We start from the raw sequence: 22,192 nt of genomic DNA, 5'->3' as shown, positions 1-22,192 counted from the left end.
TGTACAGCACAGACAGCTCGGCCCCCAGTGGTGAGTGTGGTGCAAGCCTGAGCCCTAGTCAGGCTGTGGTTGGGAGGTGAGGGTTGACAACCCAGCCTCGGGTTCTCAGGCCCTCTGCTGGAGGCTCCATCTTGGGGCATCCTGACCAGAGGCTTCTGATTAGATCCTCACCCTCGTCCTCTCTGGGCTTTCCTCCCTCCGAGCCTCAGCTGTCTTCCCCAAATTTTGCTAATCTGTTCTGGCCTGGGTTTTCTGTGACGAGACCCTGAGCCCTGGGAAGTCTCCAGGGAGCGGGACCGTAAAGGCCAGTTCTTAGCTGAAGTGTGGTAGCGGCAGGGCAGGTGCCCTGGCTTCTACTGAGCACAGTTCTGCCTGTCCTCTAGCTGACAGTGGCCAGGACTTGGCACAGGCCCTCTGCTCTGAGAGCTTCGGGAGGCATACATCCTTCTATTGCTGAAGTCAGATTGGCATTCCCCTCCATGAGGACTTTCTCTTTATTAAACACCTTGAGCTTTCCACAGCTCTTCATCTCATTTCCCAGCCTGGCAAGGTGTACATCTTTCATCTTCCAGTGCCCAGGCGGATGGATGTCTGGTTACTTGATAATGGGCCCAGATTTGGGACTGTTGATAAGTTCATATGTTCACCATTCACTTCTTGCCCATAGTCCAAACCCACAGTTCAGCACAATGGTACCCCTGCCTCTGAATCCCTTGGAAATCCCACACCATTGGTGCCCCTTGTTGCAAAACCAACACAGTTTAAAACCACAGTGCCCCCAAAGGCCACACGATGGTGCTCTCTGCATCCTCCGGCCTAGAGCCTGTTCCCTTCTCAGTAGTAATACTCATGCCCTGCTGCTTCATGGATGCGGCCTTTCTGGAGCCTTGCAACTATGAGGATTACACTAAAGTTAACACTGTCGGGTGGCTGGGGTCAGGAGGCTCTGGTGACTGAGGCAGGTTGAAATCTGATCCTCACACCCAGCTCCTCCTGCTGCCCTAAGCTACTCTCTGAGCTGGTGACTGAGCCAAGCTTCTCAGCCGCCAGCCATGTGATGTTCCTAGTGCAGGAGCCCTGCACTCGGCACTTGGAGTCACCTCCCTGTGCTGAGCCCTGGGTGGGGACAGAGACAAGTGCAGGGAGGCCCTGCTACTGAGGAGATACCTCCTGGAGGGGAGACACCCAGCGGAAGGTATGGCAGCCCCCCTACCCCGTCCTCCAGTCAGTTCCAGATCTGCTTTATTATGTGCTGGGACTTACTGATTTCCCGGCTTGAGTCCTGGGGAGCCGCAGAGGCTCGTGTTTCACTTGCAAAAACAATCAGTCACTCTGAGAGGCTGTGCCTTTAGTCCTGGTGGGCAGAGACTGTCAACAGAGCAGGACCCAGAACCAGGCTCTTGCTCAGGAGGCAGAAGCTGATCTAGTCCCTCCCTCCCTTCTCAGGCATCTCTCAGACCCCCTTCAAGGATGAGAAGCTCAAGGAGTGAAAGGGGAGGTGGGGATGGGTGGGGAACACCAGGTGAAGGGAGCAGCCAGGCCCTGCCAGGGCTGGCTCCTGAAACCTCACTTATTTCACTCCACGTGGAGAGAGAGGCACACTGTTGCCCACAGAGATGAGCTGGCTCTGGTGTGCCAGGCACCGTTGCTCCGCTCTTAAGTTCTGCCTGACAGGAGAGGTGAGCTGCAAGGCCCTGGGGCCAGGGCTGAGGAACCGGCAAAAGAAAACTGGCTTGTGCTGGACGCCACCAAGGAAAGTTCCACTGACATAGGGTGACACGTGGAGGCCCCTAAGACTGCGGCTGGAGCAGAGCTCAGGAAGGGCGGCAGGTGGAGGCTGGCTTCTCCCCGAGGCATGGGAAGAGGGTGACAGGAGTCAGACCCGACACCAGAAGGATGGTAGAAGAGGGAGGACAGTCCCAAATCTCAGAGAAATGGTGGCCTGAGCCATGACATTGCAGTTGGACATACAGGGTGGAGCCAGAGGTATCTGGGAAGTGAAATTGGGAGTCTGGGTGGATTCACTGGGCTCAGGGTTAGAGAGTCCCCAGCAAGTCTGGAAATGAGAGCTGCAGAGGCACCCCAGGGCAGATTCCTGGGGCTGATTGCCCATGGTAACGACTCAGCAGTGAAGAGTGCTGGCTAAGTGGGGTTGTCTGCTCTGGGAGCTGCCAACCCCCAACTCAGGCTGGGAGCTGGGCAGAATGCAGCAGGCCTGGTGCTGCCAGATTTGTCAGGGTGGGAAGAGGAGCTGCAAACTGGGCTCTATGTGAAATAGCTTGATTTTTAAATGTTGGCCAACATGAAAAATTTTTTAATGGCAGGAACCAAATTAAACATATCTGCAGACTAGTTTTAGATCCAGGAGGTAGAGGCACAAGTGTTTAAAGGATGAGCAGGTGAGAAGAGGCCCGGAAGGAACAACCAGAGAGCTAGGGGCTGGGAGGAAATTCCGTGGCAGAGGGGCTGGCCCTGGTGTGCATGATAGTTGGGGTGCTGGCCTGAGGGGAGAGAGGAGGAGGAGGTGGTGTGTGGGCTGGGAGCAGGGTTAAGGGGGACCCTGGCCTTTGGGCCATCTGTAGTAGGGCAGGTGCAAGGGAAAGGGTACATTCTCCCAACCCCCAAACTGACAGCATGTCGCCTCCTTTCCCAGAAAGTCACTTCGGCTGCTGAGAGGCTGCTGAGACAAAAATACATCTGTGGAATGAAACACTGACGAACCGCATGCCAGAATGGGGAGGTTGGTCTCCTGTAAGAGGAGTGTCTTCAATTTCAGCATCTCAGGCTATGAATGGAGAGCTGGGGACCCCAGCTCTGCACCTGCTGAGCCACACAAGAGGCCTGAGCACAGGAGTTGGGGGGTCTGGGTGCTGGGCTGGGGCCCTGGCAGGCTCCGTGCAGATGATCTGTTTGGGCCCTCACTCCTGGCAGGATCTTGGCTGACAGGCAGCAGCTTCCTGGACAGGTCAGAGCTGAGGCCTGGGGATGAGCACACTGGGCCTCCCCGGTAGCCTCACCAGCCACCTCCGTCATGGACCCCTGCTAGCGGAACTGAGAAGTCTCAAGGTGGGTGTGAAGAGAATCCACACCTGAAGTGGTTGCTGCCTCTAGGGGCAGAAACGCCTGTTCTGTAACAGCTGGCCAGACGGGGCTTTAGAAAACTCTGGAGTCACCAAGAGCAGCTTTTGGATAGGGAGCAGAAAGTCGACATGCTGAGTGTGTCAGGCTCAGGAGAAGCTAATGTATAATGACCAAATTACCATGGTCTAAAAACTCCTGCAATTGCATCCAAATTAGCAGAAATAATTATGATTCACTTTAATTAGTGACTCCAGAAGTGAAGCCTGGAGCTGGTGGGCAGAGTGCCTGGCATGGCAGCTGCATGACAGCCAAGGGGGAGAGGACATCCCAGCCGGGAGGGCTGGTAGCCTGAGGGAGCAGCTTTGGTAACAGCCGGGCCTGAGAACTCCGCCTGCAAGCTGCACCCGCTTGTCTGCAGTGATTCAGAGCAGGGGCTCCCTGCCACCTCTTCTTAGCATCGTCTGCCACCTTCACCACCGGCACCCTGAGAAGCTCCCAGGCCTTGTCCCTCCCACATGGCTCCCACCATGTCAGTAGGCTCTACGTTGCCCCCGCTTTACAGACAGGGAAATGGTGATGCAGAGATTACCCAGTCTGGAGCCTTGGCTCCTGTTCGTGCATTATTTCCCTTGTCTCTGAGCCAGGGGCTCCTTGATTCAGCTCCATAAAAGGCCTTGTCTGCCCCTTGCCCTCCCAGAGAGTGAGGCCCGCCCCTAACCAGCTGCAGCCCGCCTCCCCACTACCCTCCAAACTCTGAGGCCTGCTGGTGGAGGCCCCCCTACCTTGAGATACAGCGCTCCTTTTGAGGCCAGGCTGTCAGAGAACCGCCCGTTGGGGTAACAGTGATAGGCCACATCCATGATGGGGTAGCGGCTGGCAAAGAAGAGGCCGCTGTTGAGACACTTGAAGCTGCAGCAGCCGTGGCAGCCGTACACCCCAACGTCGTAGAGGATGTACTCGAAGTAGCCGTGCAGCTGGTCTTTCAACTTGGCGGCCGCCCGCTTGTCAAATACCTCCTGCAGGCACAGGAAGTCCAGGTTGGCAGGGAAGAAAGCTGAGACCTCGTGGTCGAAGGCCTCATCTGGGTGGCGCCTCCTGCGTGCAGCCGCCTTCTTCACCACCGAGGCCTTGTTCGGGAGCTTGCTGTTGGCGCCTGGCTCCCCACTGCCACCATCAGCCCCAGCCCGGCCCTTCACCAGGGACTCCCTGGAGGCCGAGGGGCTGCCCAGGCTCCCCGAGTCCCCATCTCGCTGACTGTGGTTGGGTGTCTGGCCCCGTGGGCCCCCACCAGCCCCATTCCTGGCCTGGCCCCCATTGGGGGGATCGACGGCTTCTGGGGGCCGACCCCCCTCGTCACCACTGATGCGCACGATGCAGGCATCCTCAAGGTTGCCTCCGTCACCTGGGTCCCCGGAGGCCAGGCCGTTGGCAGCCTCATCACTAGGATGATGCCCGCTGTCACCCTTGTACTCCACAGAGGCCGTTCTCTTGATGCTTCCGGGGACAGCCCGTGGCACACCATCACTGCCCTGCGGTGACACCAGGCTGCTGAAGCTGGCGGCGCTGATGGAGGTGTTGGTGGGAGAGTCGATGTAGATTTTGATCTGGGGTCTACTGGCCCCATTGCGGATTCTCTGCCCGATTTCTTTGGCACGGGCTTGGGTGTTGAACACATTGTTGAGCCTGGCCAGTGAGTCCGGGAGGAGGCAGAGGTTGGCGGTGGCGAAGCAGAAGCTTTTGCCAGGACCTGTACCCTTCCATTCGCTTAGCAGGGCCGCCCCACCGGTGGGGCCCTTGTCCTCCAGCCGGGAGTAGATGTAGGGCCGGCGGGCAGACTGCAGTGGGGACCAGAGGAGGAAGCCAAGGAACGCGAAGGGCAGCGAGGCGACCAGGAGGGCCAGGTAGACGGGCGTGAAGAGCACGGTGCAGAGCAGCTGGAGGTAGCAGGGGTCGTCTGCCCGCTGGCGCTTCTCGTAGGTGGTGGGTATGAAGGAGGCCAGGAGCCGGTCCGCCAGCCAGTAGCACGGGAAGATGAGGGCCCAGGACACGGCGTGCAGGGCAGACAGACAGCTGTTGGGAAAGGGGGTCGTGTACAAAACCATCGCAGCTCATTGGGCACCGCGGCCAGCCCTACTACATGGTGTCCCTGGCAGCGAGAGCACTTTCCTGGGTGGGGCGGGTGAGTAGGGGAGCAGCTGGAGGAGGGTCACCTCCTGGTGAGACACAACTCTGGGTGGTCAGTGGTGTGTGCTGGCCAGCCAGTCATGGTTCCTTCAGTGGGCCATGCTGGGCCACCAAGGCCTGCTGGAGAACCTGCAAGACAGAAAGTGTGGTTGCTGTTTAGTCACTAAGTCATGTCTGATTCTTTGCAACCCCTTGGACTATAGCCTGCCAGGTTCCTCTGTCCATGGGATTTCCTAGACAAGAATACTGGAGTGGGTTGCCATTCTCTTCTCCAGGGATCTCCCCAACCCAGGAATCAAACCCACGTCTCCTCCATTGGCAAGTGGATTCTTTACCACTGAACCATCAGGAAAGCCCAACACAGAAAGTGAGGGGCTTTTATTCATCTTCAGTGGGGTAGATCAGATGCTGGGTCATTGCCCCGCTTACCCTGTTCCTGCCTCCTCTGACCCCAGCAGGACTGCTCCGAGGACCAGGCTGGAGCCAACAGGCTCACATGGGGGTGTTTGGGGCCAGAAGGCAGCCTGGCACTCTTTGCCTTTGTAAACACAGGCAAAAGTGTTTGTTGGTTTTCTTGGAGGAAACTGACTAATGATGTGACTGCCTCTAGTTCATGGTGGTTTTTTTGTTGTTGTTTTTTTTGTTTTTTTGGCTGTGCCTTGTGGCTTGCAGGATCTTAGTTCCCCGACTAGGGATCAAACCTGGATCTCAGGCATTGGAAGTTCAGAGTCCTAACCACTGGACTGCCAGGTAATTCCTTAGGTGACCATTTTGACCTTGTGACCTAATTGCTTAGAAATTGGCCCAGGATTTGAGCACAGGCTGTGGGTGTGCAGAACACTGGCCTGGAGCAGCCTGAAGCCCATCGGGAGCCAGGGGTGTGTTTAAAACAGACGAGGGGTGAGCCTGAGTCAGGAGCTGTCACCAGGTGCCCACTGGATCAGGATGGTGAGGGAACAAACTGCAGAGAAAAGGGGCTAGAGAGTTCTGGGGCAGAGGGCAGTGTGGCTGGCAGGACCCCTGAGAGGAGGGCCCCCCATAACCAGGCTCTCACTGTGCCCTATCCTGCAGCATCAGACCATCTCTGCCTTCCCATTCCTGCAGAAACCCCTGCCTGATGGGGACCCAAGCACACAGCATGGCTCTTCCCAAGCTGCAGAATGCTCAGAGTCACCCAGTTACAGGGGCCCCTGATGGTCCTGTGACTTCCCCCTTAAGTCCCTGAGATAAGCCCCAGGGCCCAACTGAGGCCCAGAACTGCCAGAGTAAGTCCACCGCAGCCCATATGGGAGCTGCCATGGGTTTTAGAACTGGCCCAGGGCCCGGCCTGGGAGAGGCCACAGGTGCATTCATTGTGCTAAACATAGAATCAATAAAGACAAGATTCTGGAGTGTTTACCCAGCCTCCAGGGACCCAGGGTGATCATTCTGTCGTGCAGCAGGTACAAACATAACCCAGAGTTTTCATGGCCGGATCAGCTGGGGAACTCATTTCCTGTTCATCATCTCACTGGCCCAGCCGGGCTGCTGCCGTGGCCCCTTGGGGGTCTGTGTCCCTGATGCCATCCGTCCTGGCCCCATGCCCTCTCTTCCTCCTGCCTTCTTGGCCCACCTCAGCTGGGAGTTGGATGTCATCTGGTCTCTGCCCTCTCTCTCAGTTCCCACATCCCATCAGTCCCCGCTACCCACCCAAGCCCCTGTGGAGCCCCCTGCTGCTCCAGGACTGCATCGCATGCCACCCACATTTTCGGCCTCTTCTCCATCAGGCCATCGTCCACAGGATGGCTGGAGGGACTCTGATCTGATCAGGTTGCAGATGCCTCAGCCCCTGTTGGGCATTGCATCTCCCCAGCCAGGCCCACCCCTATCTGTGGCCCCAGCCCTCTTTGTATTCGCCTCCTAGCATCCAGATGTGATTTCCTGCCCATGCCCTGCTGTTTCCGCTGCCCATCATCTAGTTCATCTCCTATCTTCTAAGACTCGTCTTCAAGATCACCTCCTCAGGTCCTTCTGTCCCCCCGGCCAGGTGGCTCCGTTACCTCCACTGGGGGCTCCCGTGCCCCCTGTGCATGGCCCGTTCTCTGCAGTTCTAGATCATAACTGTGCATGAGATGAGGTAGCCGCCTTGCGGAACTGGGGGCTCCTTGAGAGACAGAGCCGCACTGAGGGCACCGGGGCCCCTGAAGCTGTGCCAGCAGGAGCTCAGGAAACGGGTGAGTGAATGCAGGTCAACCTGCCTTGCGGTCTAAGGAGGGGGAGTTTCTGTCACCCACTTGCTGTCCTGCAGCCACCGTCTGACATGAGGGTGAGGCACTCTCCCCAGAACAGAGCTTCATGTCGAAAAATAAACTTAAGCTGGTTCTATAGAATGCGTTTCACAAAGATCTTTACTTTAGAGAAAATCCCTTTGAAGCAAACACTGGAAGGTTACGTTTCAAAGCAAGTTTGTCTACCCAAACCACAGCCATCTGACTAGGAGCCCCTCAGGTGTGAGCAACGGGGCTCCCTGTGGTGAGGCCAGAGAGCTGGCCTCAGTGTCCCGAGTGCCCCCCACCCTCCGGCCCCTGCCATACCCCCAACACCCGCCAGCTGCTCTGGGGCCTGGAGCCTTGGACTCAGCCAGTGGCTTTCACCACCTCCCCCACATCCAGCCCAAATCCTGGCCTCTGTAGGCCAGACCCCGGGTTAGGGGATGTCCTCACCCTGATGACCTCAGCTGTTTGAGGGGTCCTGTGAACTTGGGCCAGACTGGTGGGCTTAGAGCCCCAAGACCAACTTTGTAATGACAGTGGTTGAAATTGGAGGGTTTGCTGCAAGCCTGTTGACCCTCTGTGCCGTGGTCTCCTCCCACCCCTTAGCAGAACAGTGTTACCTCTGTGGCTCAGGCTTTAGGGGCTAGTGGCCCAGGGAGGCCACACCTGCCATCTGACACACTCACTTGTTCTTTATTTAAATCCCAGCAGTTTCATGTGAGTTTAACCTGGAGTTGGTTGACAGCCCACTCACATGCCCATGTAGCCTGATGGGTTTGCCCCCACCACCTCTGGCGCACAGCATGTACACAGACTGGCACACGTCACTGTGTGGAGTCTGCCAACTTCAGGCTGGCTGGAGCGAGAGCTACAGGAGAGGACATGGCCCAGAGGAAGAGTCTGCAGGTCCTGTTCCTATGGCTGGGGAGGGTGCGGGGATTTTCCAGAGATGCCCCAGCTGCCAGCAGCACCTGTGGTTGGTACCAAGGCGCTGAGGGTAAGGGTCCAAGCCAGACACCTGGGGACCCCAGGACGTTGCCCCAGTGTCACAGAGCAGGCCTCCTCCCCCTGTCTCCCTCCCCTCTTTCTTCCTCTGTAGCCTGAGGTCATCAGCCCCACCCAACCAACACCCTCTTCCCCTGAGCACCGCCCCATCTGGTACCATCAGTCTCAGACCGCAAGCCCCAGACCCACAGTCTGCACAGTAGTCAGTGGAGCTTTGGAAACAATCTGATTATGTTCTCCCAGTGGTGGTCTCATTGTCTTGGGGGACAAAGTCCAGTCTCCCAGTCTCTGTCTAGGGGTCCTATATGCCCCTGCCCTCCCTGGCCAGGTAAATGCAGCCTCACTTCAGAAAAGGCTTCCTGAGAGAAATTGTTTAACCTTCTGTTCTGTGTGGCTCATCCCCAACACTGGCTGGGACAGGGCTATTGGGTGGGGTTTGGGTGTCCCCCTGCAGCTTCCTTGGGTCCTCCTCCTGCTGTGGCCCCAGGAACCCTTCTGGGAAAGTTCCCTCCCCAGCCTTGCTTGAGTGGTAGGTGTGACATTTCTGCCTCCCCTGGATTGGTCATAGGAATGTTTTTTGTCCCCATTCAGGCATCGATGGGCTGGCAGCCCAGAGAACTACGGTGCTTCTCCAAGATGGGGTAGATCCAAGCACCTCACCCTTCACGGCTCCCCTGGGTCCCATTTCCAGAACGCCCTCACCTCCCCCTCCCACGGTGTCCTGGACGGAGGGGACCTCAGGTGCTGCCCCCTGCCCTGTGGCCGCTCACAGTCCCTGCCTCCAGGCACGGGAGCTGCTGACACAGTTGACACAGAAGGGATTGCCACCAATGGAGCCAGTTCCTAAAGCTTTGTGGTTAATTATTTTGTCTCAGTGAAATGAAAGGAGGGTAAACAAACAACAACACATTAATTAGTCTGATCTACACTTTCCCCACCAAAGAGAAGAGCGAAGTTAAACACTGGAGGCTGGCAGCTTCTCGGAGCCCGAGAGTCCTCGGCAGGCTGGAGGGCAGGATGGCGGGGCACGGGTATCCAGCCTGTGCCCCCGGCCCGACCCAGCCAGAGTTCTTTCTCCCAGGGAGAATACCCGTCCCTCCTCCCTGTCCAGGTCTCTGCTTCTGTGTCCTAGGGTTGGCACCTCTGCCAAGCAAAGTCTACTGTGGCCATTTCTGATGGAGTTGATGGGTCCCTTAAAGGCCCTGTGTGCTGAGCTGTGGCCATCCAAGCCCACGGGCAGGGTTGCTTTTTTGAGGTTTCTGTTGTAAAGCCAACAGTCACTCCCAGGCTTATCCCTATTGTGAATCCTGGTGTGTGGCTTCCAGGGTAGCTTGGGATGACCTCTTCCCTAAAATTAGTGTTTCCAGAACTCACCTGGCGTTCCAGACACCCTCCTCATAGACACGTCTGAGCTCTGGGCTCAGGAAGGAGTCTACACAGCGCCCAAGGGAGGGCTCCCAGGACTCAAAGACTCTGTTCTAGAAGCAGAGACCCCCTGACTCCCTTCCTCACCCCTGGCTGCATTGCTCAATTTTCAGTGCGGGCTCAAGGGTCAGGCTGACCTGATTGAAATCCTGGCACTGGAATCAGGCTCTGTCTCATCGTGGGAGTAACGATACCTGCCTCCCAGAACCATCCTGAGGATTAGAGGGGTCACGTGGCTCACAGGGCTGACCCTGCTTCCTTCCTACCTTCCCCTGCTCTTTGTAGGACCTCCCTGACCACCCTTCCCCTGACGCTGTTCCCTGTGTGCCCTGTTTGCTCTCCTTGACCTATGAACTCAGTGGAGTTTGCAGACAAGACAAGCTGGTTCTATGTGCTGTTCTGTGGGAAGCCTGAACTCACCTGCTGAACTTGTAGGCCCCACACTGACCTGCAGTGCCTTCAGATCCTCAGAGGTGGCCTTCACTAACTTGTTCCTCCCACCACGGTGAGGAATGGACTGGGTCTGATTGTGACAAGGAGACTGGGCTGTGGAACCAGGATGGACAAAGGAGCAGAGAACTCCACAGTTTGCAGTTGAGAGAGGAAGAGGTGACTGGGCAGGACCTGGGAGGTCACAGGCCTAGCCACTCCCAGGCAGGCAACGCCTGGGCCATTGACTGCCAGCAGCTGCTCCTGCAGGTGACTGATGATCTGCGGTGATGTGTCACCATGGAGACCCCTGGTTGCTAACCTGTGACTTGCGGCCACCGCAGCATGAGGAACGGGGCCTCAGACTGCTCAGAGGCCTGAGCTCCATCAAAGTCACTGTGCTCAGGGCTCCGGGGCTGACTGATCTGCCATCCCCCTGGGGAGGGCATCCTCAGGAATAGGGCCTGGTCCTGTTTGGGTGAAGATGCAGGGAATAGGCGGGTAGAGAGACAGGTCCCCGACAGCCCTTGTGGGCGAGCTGCAGTGGACAGCTCTGGCACTGGCACCGAGATGCTAGCCCACTTCCAGCTTCCTGGAAAATGGACCTAGCATGTGTGCTGGCCCCCACTGTGAGCTGCACAGAGGCCCACGGGGTCCAGGAGTGCTGACTTTGAATTACATTTCTCCTGCAGTGTGAAAGTGAGTAAGCCAGATCAGTCCTGCTGGTGAAGGCAAGCCCTGCCCCCTCTGAGGAAGCCCATGCCATCTTCCAGGATCTCTAAGCCTTGCTCTGGGAACTTCTGGGGATTCAGTGAGGTGTTGCCCACGTAGGGCTAGTCTGGACCCAGGCCCTTGCTCACTTCCATCTGGTCCTCATGCCTGCTGAGCACTCTTCCTGGCAGCAAGCCTGAGAGTACTGGAGCAGTGGGATCTCCTCGTATCCTCATCATGTCCACAGGCTCATGTCTAGCAGGAGCTGGGCCAAGCCCCAGGTTTCCTCAAGGAAGGTGGAGAAGACTGCTCCAATACAATTATCAGAATGTGCTCGCCTAGCTGGCAGCGCTGAGATCGGGGCGGCCCATTTCTGCCTGGATGCCTGCTGGGAGGGGTTGGCATAGCAACATGAGCTCTGAGTTGCTGAAACTTGGAGTCAGCTCGTGGCTGGGAGGATACAAAGAACGACGGAAGAGGATGCCTTTCCGAGTGAAGCAGGTCAGACAAATCTGGGCTAATCCCTGCAAACCAAGTCCCAGAAGCAGAACTGGGGACTGGGGTCCAGTGTCCACACATGTGCTTAGCAACGCCTTCTGCTGACACAGCGGTGCCAGGTAGACATCTGTTCACCTCTCCAGAGCCAGAGTCCCTCTCTCTCCTTCCTGTGGCCTTCCCCAGCCTCCCTGCCCCTCCTACACTCTCCCTGCCTTGTAAACCCCCATCTGCCCATCTCATCAGGCACATGCCAGTTTGCACATCAGCCCCCACCAGCCTGGGAGCTCCTCGTGGAGTCTCAAGCACCAGCACAGGCCCAGACCTTAGCCAGCTCCAGCTCTCTGGCTGTGACGGACCCACTTTTGTCTGCCCCGCAGCCATCTGGGTGGGGGGCAGTGAGCCCTACCAGGCCACTCAGCACCACAACCTCTTGACCCCCCAACTACATGGTCACATAACCGTAGCTCTTTCTGGACCCCTCAGGCAAGAGGCCTACATTTTCTCTGAGATGGAAGCACTAAGAGCCTGAAGCTTCCAGAGCCTTCCTGGAGAGTGAATCCAATCTGGAGGAAAACAGACTTTAGGGCTGCAGAATGAGGCTGAGTCCTGGTGACACCTTTGAGCTTCAGTTTCCCTGTGCCTGAGGCTAACACAGCCCCTAGAATTTCTAATTAATGGGTTGGCAAAATATCCTTTTCCTCTCTCTAGACAGTTTGAGTTGGGTTTCTGCCACTAAAAGGATCTGGTCTAATATCAACCTTCTACTTGATCTTTCTAAAACTTAATTCTCATCATTTCTCTTCCTGTGCAAACCTCCTGTGGTTCCCCCTGGCCTGCCTGCTGGGCAGAGGGGGAGTCTCTCTCGTGAGTCCCTGAAGGCCTGGCAAGACCTGGTGCCTGTGGTTTGTGCCCCATGAGTATCCCTCAAGAGACAGCCATGCGCAAACTCTGTTGTCAGCTGTGCCAGGTTCAAGTCCTGCTGCCGGTACTGGATAGGGTGCTTGCCGACTCTAAGCTGCAGTTTCCTCATCCGTTAAGCACACATAGTAACATCTCAGGGTAGTTGGAGATGACAGATGGGCAGCACTTAGCACAGTGCCTCACACATCTCTAGTACAGTACTAGTCAGCCGTCCATTTCTGTGGTTCCTCAGTTCTCCATATCCATGGATGTGGAACCTGCAGTCACAGAGAGCTGACCTTAAGGGACTTGAGCATCTGTGGACTTTGGCATCTGTGGGAGGTCCTGGAACCAATCCCCTGTGGATACTGAGGGAAGACTGTAATATTTTATTACTGTGGTGGTGGTGGTCTCAGTCATGTCTGACTTTGCAACCCCAGGGACTGTAGCCCGCCAGGCTCCTCTGTCCATGGGATTTCCCAGGCAAGAATACTGGAGTGGGTTACCATTTCCTTCTCCAGGGAATCTTCCCGAGCCAGGGATCAAACCTGAGTCTCCTGCATTGCAGGCAGATTCTTTACCGACTGAGCCACCAGGGAAGCCCATTTTATTACTACTACTACTGTTAATTTCCTTGTTGCAATGGCCCTGAAGATACAGCTGGAACCTTCAAAGTTTCCTCCTTGTGTGGTCAGTTGCTTGACAGAAAGTATGCCCTGCTCTCCCATGTGAGGGGCAGGGATGGTGCAGGGGATGCCAAGGCCTCCATCTCCGGGCAGGACTATCTGTTGTGGGCTGCTTGTGCAAGCCCAAGTCACAGGCCTCTGCAGAAGCCAGATGCAGGTAGAGGGGTGATAAAATTTTCAAAAAGAAACTTTCCAAGGGAGCTATTAATGCGTCATGTGGTTTCTGAGAATAGGAACAGGCTGTAAGCAGCTCTGTGGCACTCCTTCAATCAGTCAGCCTCGGCATTTCCATGTCAGAGCTCAGAAAGCCCAGATAAAGCCAATTTCTGCATGACTGGAAAGCAAATCTTAAGGAGGTTGGAGGTAGATGCACCAGGGTGCCCCATACCACCTAGTGTTTAAAATTGTGGTACATCTGGGTTCAGGACCTTGTGCTGCAAAGTCATAGGTCAGTTGCTCTGGGAGTGTGGGCTCCATCGTAGGAGGGGGCTGAGTTTGAAGATCTGGCCACCCAGCCCTCTATGGCCTGCCATTCCAGATTCATCTATTGGTAACTGAAAAGGGGGCCGTTAAGGAGAAGGCTGGATGATGGCTGATATCTAAATCCACACCTGAGCCATCCTGAGTGGCATCTTCTCTTTTCCCATTTACCCTTGTCTTAGGCTCAAACATCTGTCTGCAGCCAGATCTGTCTGCCTAGAGTCTGCTGAGGGCTGGAGCTCATATGTGCCCACCAGTCCTGTGCCCTTATGGTGGCTGAGCCCGGGGTGGCCGTGTTGTTGGTGGGTGAGGGCTTCCTGCACGATGAATATCAGGTCTGAGATTGCCCCGTTCACAGGGTCTGTTCCACTTGGCTTTGACTGGACAGGACTGGAGCAGGCAGTTGTGACTACTGGAGAGACCACATGCAAACAGCCAAGCATTTGGATGGGACTGGGCCTCTTATTTCAAGAGCTCCGAGCCTGCTGTGTGCTGAGGTCTGCGCCTGAGCCTCACCTGGCAAGTGGCCAGAAGCTGGGGATCCTGGAACTCCCCAGCAGGTCACATCACCTGCCTCAGGTGAGCCCTGGGGTATCTGCTGCCTGACTGACTGAGTACCAGCCCCCAACCAGCTCCCTGCTCCCCAGCACCACCTCCACCCTCAGGAGAGGCCCTCCTCAGGGACCAACACTAGGAGGAACCTTGCTTTCTCTCAGGCTCTGCTGTTGAGGCTTCCATCCCGGCAAAGTCCCTGCTTCCCTGACACGAGAGCTGATGTTAATGGTTCCTGAGCCGAACAAGGCTGGGAACACACTTCACTTAAGAACAAGTGACAGCATACTTTCTGTGGGAGTGGAACTTTAAATACAAGTCCACACAAATGGCAGGATTTATGCAGACTCAGTGTTCAGCTGCATTTCAAGTACAGCGCTTCCTCCTGGAATGGATTGGCCCGCTGAGCAGCATGCAGACATTTCAAGGCAGCAGAGAACACAGATGAAGACAATACACCTCCCTGACACGGCAGGGACTTGCTAAAATTCTTCTGAAGGGAATCACTTCACACTCAACCTCAGGTTTTCTATGCAAAGAACATTTAACTGAATCGTAGAGAGGAGAATTCATGCAAAGATTAAAAAGCAAATCAGTGCGGATGAGTAAATAAAATCAGGCATCAGTGTCTCACCAGCCTTCCAGTATAGCCCTGGGCAGCTGGGCCCGAGGGCTGAGTTTCTGGGCTGAGACTGGATCTCACTCACCGCTGAGAGCTGAGGCCCTGGTCCAGGGCCTCTTCAGAGACCTTGGACCCTTGGTCACTGCCCCCGTCAGGTCCTCCCTCTGCTCAGGGTACCACGGGAGGCTTTGGCTCTGAGAGAACCAACCAGAAGACCTCCTGAAGGAGGATGACCCAGCTCAGGCTGAACCATGGACTACTCGCATGGGAGGGGATTCCGGGCTGCTGTCTGCTACCCCAGGGAGTGGGGCTTAGAGCTTCATTTGAATAAGGCTGTGAATTAGTATTTTTCCACAGCAAAGACCAACAGGGAAGCTGTCTTGGGGGTCTATAGCCCCCCATTCCCCTCTATTTGCTGCCACCAAACATGCTTCCAAGGGTCTTCTGAGCCTCTGGGTTCCAATGAACCCCTGCCTCTCTGGTAGTGGTGCCCTATCTACACCTGCTGCTGAATCATACACTTTGGAAAAGGGAGAAAAGAACTCTTGGCTGGAGACCCCATGTCCCCAGCTGGCTGGTGTAGACGTGCTAGTGCAGACAGTGACTGACTTAAAAAGATAAGCACTCTGTGAAGATCTGGGTAGGCTTTTCTTCCCTTTAGCCTGTATCCTGCCTGCAAGCCTAGGACAGGACTCTTGCCTTATTTCCTCTGGGCCTACTCTGTGGGCGTCAGGCAAGACTGCATCTCCTGGTCCCCTTGCAGTTGGGTGGGATCGAGTGACTAGGTCTGCCCCACAAGCTGTGAGTGAAGGCAATGGGTGTCTCAGAGGGGCCAGAGTACTGCACAGCAGGTGTGCCAGCTTGGTCCCAGGGGCCACGCTGGGCCTGCAGGGGATCGAGAGAGGGAGCTTGGAGATGAAGCCAGCAGCTTGGTGGGGTCAGAGCCCAGGGATCAGGCATGGTCAGACGCTGTCAGGTCTTGCTGGCTGATGGTGCCTGCCAGGGCTGGAGGGGCAGGAGCAGGGGCAGGGCAGCAACTGTCAAGGCGGGAGGCTGGGGGTGCTTGGCTTCCATCCCTGTGAGTCAGAGGCAGCACCCTTACTGCTTGGGGTATTTCACTCTGCCCCAGAATTCCTGCTTTCTAGGTATGTATATTTGAGTGTGGGGGTGTCCTTCTAGATGGAGACAGGAAAGTGGTGGGTGGTGGGTGGAGCAAGCAGTGAGCAAGGGAGGGAAGTGAGGTGGAGAGAACTGCAAGTAGGCACGAGGAAGACAGGGACACTCAGGAGTCCGGCCTGCCAGCCTGCGCCTTGTTGGCCACAGTGACCTAGGTTACAGGCCAGGAGGAGACACCAGGGGAGGGGCAGCTGTGGAAACTGGCCCTAAGAGGGGGCTCCAATGCATTCACTTGCAGTTTACCCTCGTTGGGTTTGTTTCACTTAAGTGCTTAGAATGTCTGGTTAGAATCCCGTCCTGGGTCTCAGAATAGTGAGAGCACACGGTGCGTGCTGGCTGTGCTCTGGGAGGACTTAGTGACCCTCTGGCTGTGACCCTCTGGTACTTACTTCCTCTGGGCTTACTTTGTGGGTGTCAGGCAAGACTGCATCTCCTGGTCCCCTTGCAGTTGGGTGAGATGGAGTGACTAGGTCTGCCCCACAAGCTGTGAATGAAGGCAATGGGTGTCTCAGAGGGGCCAGAGTACTGCTGGGAGTCTGGGCAGCCCCCAACTTAAGGGTACCTGCACCCTCCCTGCACTGCTAGACAGAAGGTGGACAGGGTGTCTTACTGGCCTTTCTGGTAGAGATTTGAAAAGAAAATTTCCAGAACAGAGGTCAGCACCACTGAGAAAACAGTCTATGCAGTTTCAACCAGATTTGCTCTAAGATACAGGCCCAACAGGACGCCTCAGCTGCTTCTCCTCATCTGTCCCTCAGCCCTTCCCCCTGGTCCTGGACCTCTATTCTTCTCATTCCCTCCCTGCCCTTGGGACTGCTCTTTCTCTGAGCCCTTTGTTGTTCCCTCCTCCCTGGCCACCCCCCTGGAAATGCTGTACCTTCCCCTGCCTCTTCTTCTCTTGGTTGATCTTTTGTGGGTCACCTATTCCCAGGTGTCTCTCCTGATCTCTGATCCCATGAATTTAAGTGGTTGACCAGCTCTCCATCTTCCCTTAAAAGTTTATCATTTGTCTTCCTCCACTTCCCCAATACCAGCTCTGTCTCCTGAAGAGTCCTAGGTCCCTGGACCTCTTCCATACCCACCTCCTCCTCTCACCAGCCCGTGGTTCTTCCTCCCTAATCCCTGGTATCCATTCCCATTGAGTGAGTGAGTGAAGTCGCTCAGTCGTGTCTGACTCTTTACGACCCCATGGACTGTAGCCCACCAGGCTCCTCCCCCATGGGATTCTCCAAGCAAGAGTACTGGAGTGGGCTGCCATTTCCTTCTCCAAGGGATTTTCCCAACTCAGGGATTGAACCTGGGTCTCCTGCATTCCAGGCTTTAACCTCTGAGCCACCAGGGAAATCCATTCCCATTGGCCACACCCAATTCAGGCCTCACCTTGTCCCACCTAGACCCTGTGACAGCCATCACCTGGTCTTGGAGCTGGCCTCCCTTCTTGGTCCTTGTGGCAGCTGGTGGCATCTTTCTAAACTACACATCAGACCACATTGCTTGCCTGCTAAACTCTTAGTGGTCCTTGCTGACCCCAGGGAGATGCACCTGGCAGGAAAGAGCAGGCAGGCCCAGCAGCCTGATTGCTCAGTGACCCTGCCTACTTCTGAAGTCCCAGGGCATGCCCCCCACCACCCAACCTGCGCAATTTCCCCCCAAGCCCTTCCTGTGCTCCATGCTTCTGCTGAGGCGGGTTCCTTGCAGCTATTATCTGTGCAAAAGCCTCAGGAGAGGCGCTCAGGGTTTGGAAGTCATGATGATCATATAACCAACCACCGCCAGTCCCCTCTTCTGTGGCCCCAGGGGTAACTAGAGACCTTTGACCAGGCTGAAACGAGCTGTTTCTCTCCTGACAGCTGGCAGTTTCTGTGCATTTATTGCCCATGTGCTGGCTGCACACCAGAAGGATGACCAGCTTCCCACATGCTCAGATCTACCACACTAGACACAGAACCGAGAGAGGAGAGGCTTGAGTAACATTGGCAAATCTCATCTCTCACACAAAGGGAGGGAGGGCTTATTGTGTGTGGCCCAATGAGGCGTTTGCAGGGCCAGAGACCCTGCCCACATGGTGACACCACCCGCTTGGGAGCTCAGCCACCCACTCCAACCTCCAGTCCTGGGGAATTTGAACTCCTTTTTCCCCTTGTAGGCACTCAGTATTATATCCCATCACCTGTAATTTGGGCACAGAGTAGGCAGATACTTAGAACCCCTGATGACTGACTTGACAGGTGACAGCCCTGCACCCTGCAGGCCTGGGTGGCTTCAGCAATCCAGTTCATCCAGGGTGGCCCATCAGGACCTCAAACTCATCCTCTCCCTCTCTCCCTTTCATGCTCTGTCTCTGTGCAGGGGGTGGGGTCGGGGGCTATGAGCCTGTCCATGGCAGAGACATGAGGGATACTAGAAATGAGCCTCAGAGAGGCAGAACAGATCCACCTCATGGGACAACTGAGCTGATGCTGCACAGAACGCACCTCCCAGAATGAGCTCTTGACACTGAATGGTGCATCTACATGGTACAACCACTCCAACCAGATACCATTGGTTCCATTTACAGACGAGAAAACTGAAATTCAGAAAAGTAAACAACAGTCCCTGAGCGGTGTAGCTTGGTCACCGGATCTCAATTTTCCTTTCCTCTCTGCATTTCCACCAAGATTAAATACAAATGATATGCAAACACATGCAAAATATGCAAGTGAGCGCTGTCCAGCACCAAGCCCCTCTACCTGTGGGACAAGTTCACCACACTATCCCCCTTGTCCTGCCTGTTCTTACCCCTCCCTTTTCCAGTTCCTGAAGGTTACATTTGTCACCTACCCCCACTGATCCCTTAGTGAAGACCACAATAATCTTCCATGTGAACTGCCAGCCTCATCCAGCTCCCTTTTTGTTTTTCCATCTAGTCTTCATCACCTTGAACCCCCATATCTCCCTTCCCCCAGCTTGGTGACCTCCCCAGAAATCAGAAAAGCATCTAACATGCGTATTTGGGAGGGAGCAGGTTCTTAAAATGATCTTGCTGTCCTGGCTACTGGACTGAGGTTCCGAACTTTCCAGGGGTCTCTGTGTTTCTGGTTTCCACTTTTATTCTAATGGTTTGAATTATTTCTCTGAGATGGATTCAAGACTACAATTACAAGGTAAAGTTCAAAACTTCTGATACACATTGCCACACTGCTTTTCTTGAAGGTCATTTGAGAGTGCCTGTTTCATAGTATCTTTGCCAGCTCCAGGTTTTAGCATTAAAAAAAAATTTTTTTATAGTTCAGTGGGAAATGATACCTGATTATATTTTCCAGAATATTTAAATTGTATTCCTTTATTTTTGCAAAATACTGCCTCAATCTTTTTCCTCCTTATTGAAGGAGTTTGCATTTTCAGTCTCCATAGATTTGTGTGTGTCAGACATGCGCCTTCTGCAGGCACTGAACCATAAGGGTGGGTTCAGAATGGGAGCAAACTGCCCCATACTGCTTACCCTAGAGCTGTGTTTTCAAACTTTTCATCCAAGAAGCAGAACCTTATCTCAATCTCAGACAGCACCTCTTTATATAAAATGTGAATAAGTAATCTATGAAGGGAGGCCTGAAGTGTCCTCTCCCATCCCCCTCTCCCTTCCAGAAGCCCCTCATACCTGAGGAGGCGCCGCTGGGAGCTTCGTCTTTTCTGGCAGAAGAGGGAGCACTCACTTCGGAGTCAAGGACCTGAAAAGAAATGAATGGTTCACAGAAGTGCCCTGAACTCAACAGTCACCGAGCAACCCAGTACAGGTGAGCCAGGTACAAAGACCTAGGGGCCGCACCTGTGCAGGAGGCACGGCCACACCCTCCACGTCGCCAAGGAGAGGGTGTGGGCCCCGCGGTCCCCACGAAGTTCAGCCAGAAGGGGTGCAGGCGGAGGTTTGTGGGAGAGACAGGCTGGGGATATGCGGGTTGACAGGTGGGGAGGACTCTGTGGGTGGGAGGCATGAGGCTTCCATGTGAACAGCTGGACCCAGACCAGGCCAGAGCTGTGCAGGGTGAGGGGCGGGGAGAGGCAAATTCAGAGCGTCAGCAGTGGGGTCAGGGTTTGATCTGATAACTGAAGCTAGAACAATCAGAGCTCTTCCCAGGAGCTTTGTATAATCTCAGCCTGACGAGATACCTGAGGGCGGGGGGAGGAGGGGTGGAGAGCTGAACCCAGACCCGGAAAAAGAAGGACCGTGGCTACTGAGACAGGGGTGGGTGGGAGGAGGAAGCCGTTTGCAGCAGATAAGGAGTGGAGGAGACAGACCGGCAGAGGGAAGGCTCGGCGCGGACACTTCGTGAACCCAGTGGAGTCTTCGGAGGGGGCCTTGTTTGGGAGGGCACTCGTGTGCGCGGAGACCTTTGGACACGAAGCCACGGGCTCCCCGCATTCCCTGCTGACCCAGTCGGAGGATCGGGCGGGCTGACACTCACTCCCCAGGAGGGTCTCTTGGGCCCCGGGCTCGCCCTCTGGACCCGCCCCGCCGTTCTAGCCCCGCCCCGGCCTCAGGTGCCGGACCCGCCCCGGGTTCTGGTCCCGGCCTCGGCCTGGGACACTGCCTGGACTGACTCTCTGGCCCCGCCTCCTGAAACCTGGCCCTAGGCAAGAGCTCTCTGGCCGCGCCCCCTGGCCTCAGGCAAAGTCCTAACTCTTTAGTCCCTCCTTCCAACCCCAAGTCCCGCCCCCGACTTTCCAGCTGAATCCCTTGCTTTTTGGCTCCGCCCAGCCCCCACCCCGCGCGGAGCTCGTTGGTCTTCCACTTTCTCAAGTCCTGGTGCCCGTCGGCGCAGAGCCCTCTTAACCACCCTCCCATCGCAGGCGAGGCAGAAGTCACTCACTCCCCAGGGTCCCTGTGGACCAGCCTCTGTCCTTTAGTTACACTTACTTTGCAAATCACCCAAATTGTTTCAGAGGAACCTGAAATTTGTGTCCCAAGCCCTCTGCCCTCAAGCCTGAGTGGAGCTGGAAGGTGTGTCTTATTTGGGAAATAGTTGGCGACCTCCTGATTAGGGTTCCACTCGAAAAGCTCCAGTGAGACAAGAATTCTAGCCGGCTGAAAGGTCTTGGACAAGTCATTTAACTTCTGAGCCTCAGATGCCCCCTCCCCTGTAACACTGGGGGTCACTACAGAGTCTTGGATGGTCATGGCTGGGACCAAGTGAGCACAGGGACTGATGTTACCAGATCAGAATGGGAAGAAAGAAGCGGAGGAACCCTAGGTCCTCACTGTGCAGGAGGGGGCCCTTGTTTCCATGGGGACACCCTGGCTTATTTCCTGGCTTATTTTCCTGAGTTTCCTGATGAGCTTATTTCCTTCCCAGTCTTCCCTCTCCACCTATGGTGTGGGGAGTCCACCCTGCCGAGAGGTTAGAGGATGGTCTACTGTCTTGGCCTCCAGGGGATGCCTTGTCCCCTGTGCCCTGGACACCAGCCTCCTCACCCTCAGTAAGCTGACAACCCACCCTCACCTCTCTCTTTCACCCTCTCATCAGGCTGACCTGCCCCTAGACAACAGGCTGGCACGCATCTGGAAGTGGACATAAAAGAGGCATCCCTCTCTGGAGCCATCCCAACCTGTGCGGCTCTCCCAACCTGTGCCTTCTCTGTGAGCAGTGAGGAGCTCCCACCTCATCTCTCAATGAGAGATTTGTTAAGGAGGGTCTTTGAGCAGGATGGTGGCCATGGAAGTCGGAATCCGCTAAGGAGTGTGTAACAACTCACCTGCCGAAAAAAAAAAAAAAAAAAAAGGAGGGTCTTTGTCCTTAGATGTTCCTCATACTATCCCCCATAGGCTGTATAGCATCTCTCCCCTACCAGACTCTTCTGAAAAATCCCATGTGTGTTTTATTTTTTTTTTTTCAAAATAAAATTAATCAACAGGAACTAACTATTTAGGAAGGGTTTCCTGAGAGGAAGTGGAATCTCTGCAACCTTGAGATTACAGAACCTTTTCTTTTCTCAAAAGAAAAACATGTCAGAGCACTGGTATTCTGAGCCAGACCTTGTTTTGAAATATGCTCCCCTCTGTCCTTTAACAAACTGCAGCCTTTCTCCCTCTTTGAAAATAAGATCACATCAAGTCAGGGATTAGAAATGGGAAAAATTCAATCAGAACCTCCCTCTGCCAGTTATACATCTCACTACACTCCTAGGCGAGCAGAATCAGCTCCCACTACAACCCA

General features: G+C 55.3%; 1 protein-coding gene and 1 long non-coding RNA gene across 4 annotated transcripts in view; one reads left to right on the top strand and one right to left on the bottom strand.

The window, feature by feature from the left end:
- SMPD3 (sphingomyelin phosphodiesterase 3) overlaps nt 1–22,192 on the bottom strand; it is an 83,827-nt gene that overhangs the window by 7,246 nt on the left and 54,389 nt on the right. For both annotated transcript variants that reach the window (XM_040253280.1, XM_040253279.1), the window contains exons 2-3: nt 19,639–19,708; nt 3,864–5,394 (exon numbers count right to left, since the gene is read on the bottom strand). In XM_040253280.1, the coding sequence (XP_040109214.1) occupies nt 3,864–5,183 (1,320 nt within the window). In that variant the 5' untranslated portion in view covers nt 5,184–5,394; nt 19,639–19,708. The remainder of the gene's footprint in view (nt 1–3,863; nt 5,395–19,638; nt 19,709–22,192) is intronic.
- On the top strand, nt 17–21,757 carry LOC120872755. 2 transcript variants are annotated; one of them, XR_005723324.1, is made up of 5 exons: nt 17–27; nt 5,818–5,833; nt 7,176–7,177; nt 10,882–10,889; nt 21,679–21,757. It is a non-coding gene; the product is annotated as an uncharacterized LOC120872755 (long non-coding RNA). The 2 variants fall into 2 exon arrangements; XR_005723325.1 differs by lacking the exons at nt 17–27; nt 5,818–5,833; nt 7,176–7,177 and adding exons at nt 3,328–3,337; nt 5,406–5,419.

Source organism: Oryx dammah, unplaced genomic scaffold (assembly GCF_014754425.2).
Source record: "Oryx dammah isolate SB20612 unplaced genomic scaffold, SCBI_Odam_1.1 HiC_scaffold_13, whole genome shotgun sequence".
NCBI classification, from domain to species: Eukaryota; Metazoa; Chordata; class Mammalia; order Artiodactyla; family Bovidae; genus Oryx; species Oryx dammah.
The sequence above is the reverse complement of the archived record's forward strand: the minus strand, read 5'-3'. Positions and strand labels throughout refer to the sequence as shown.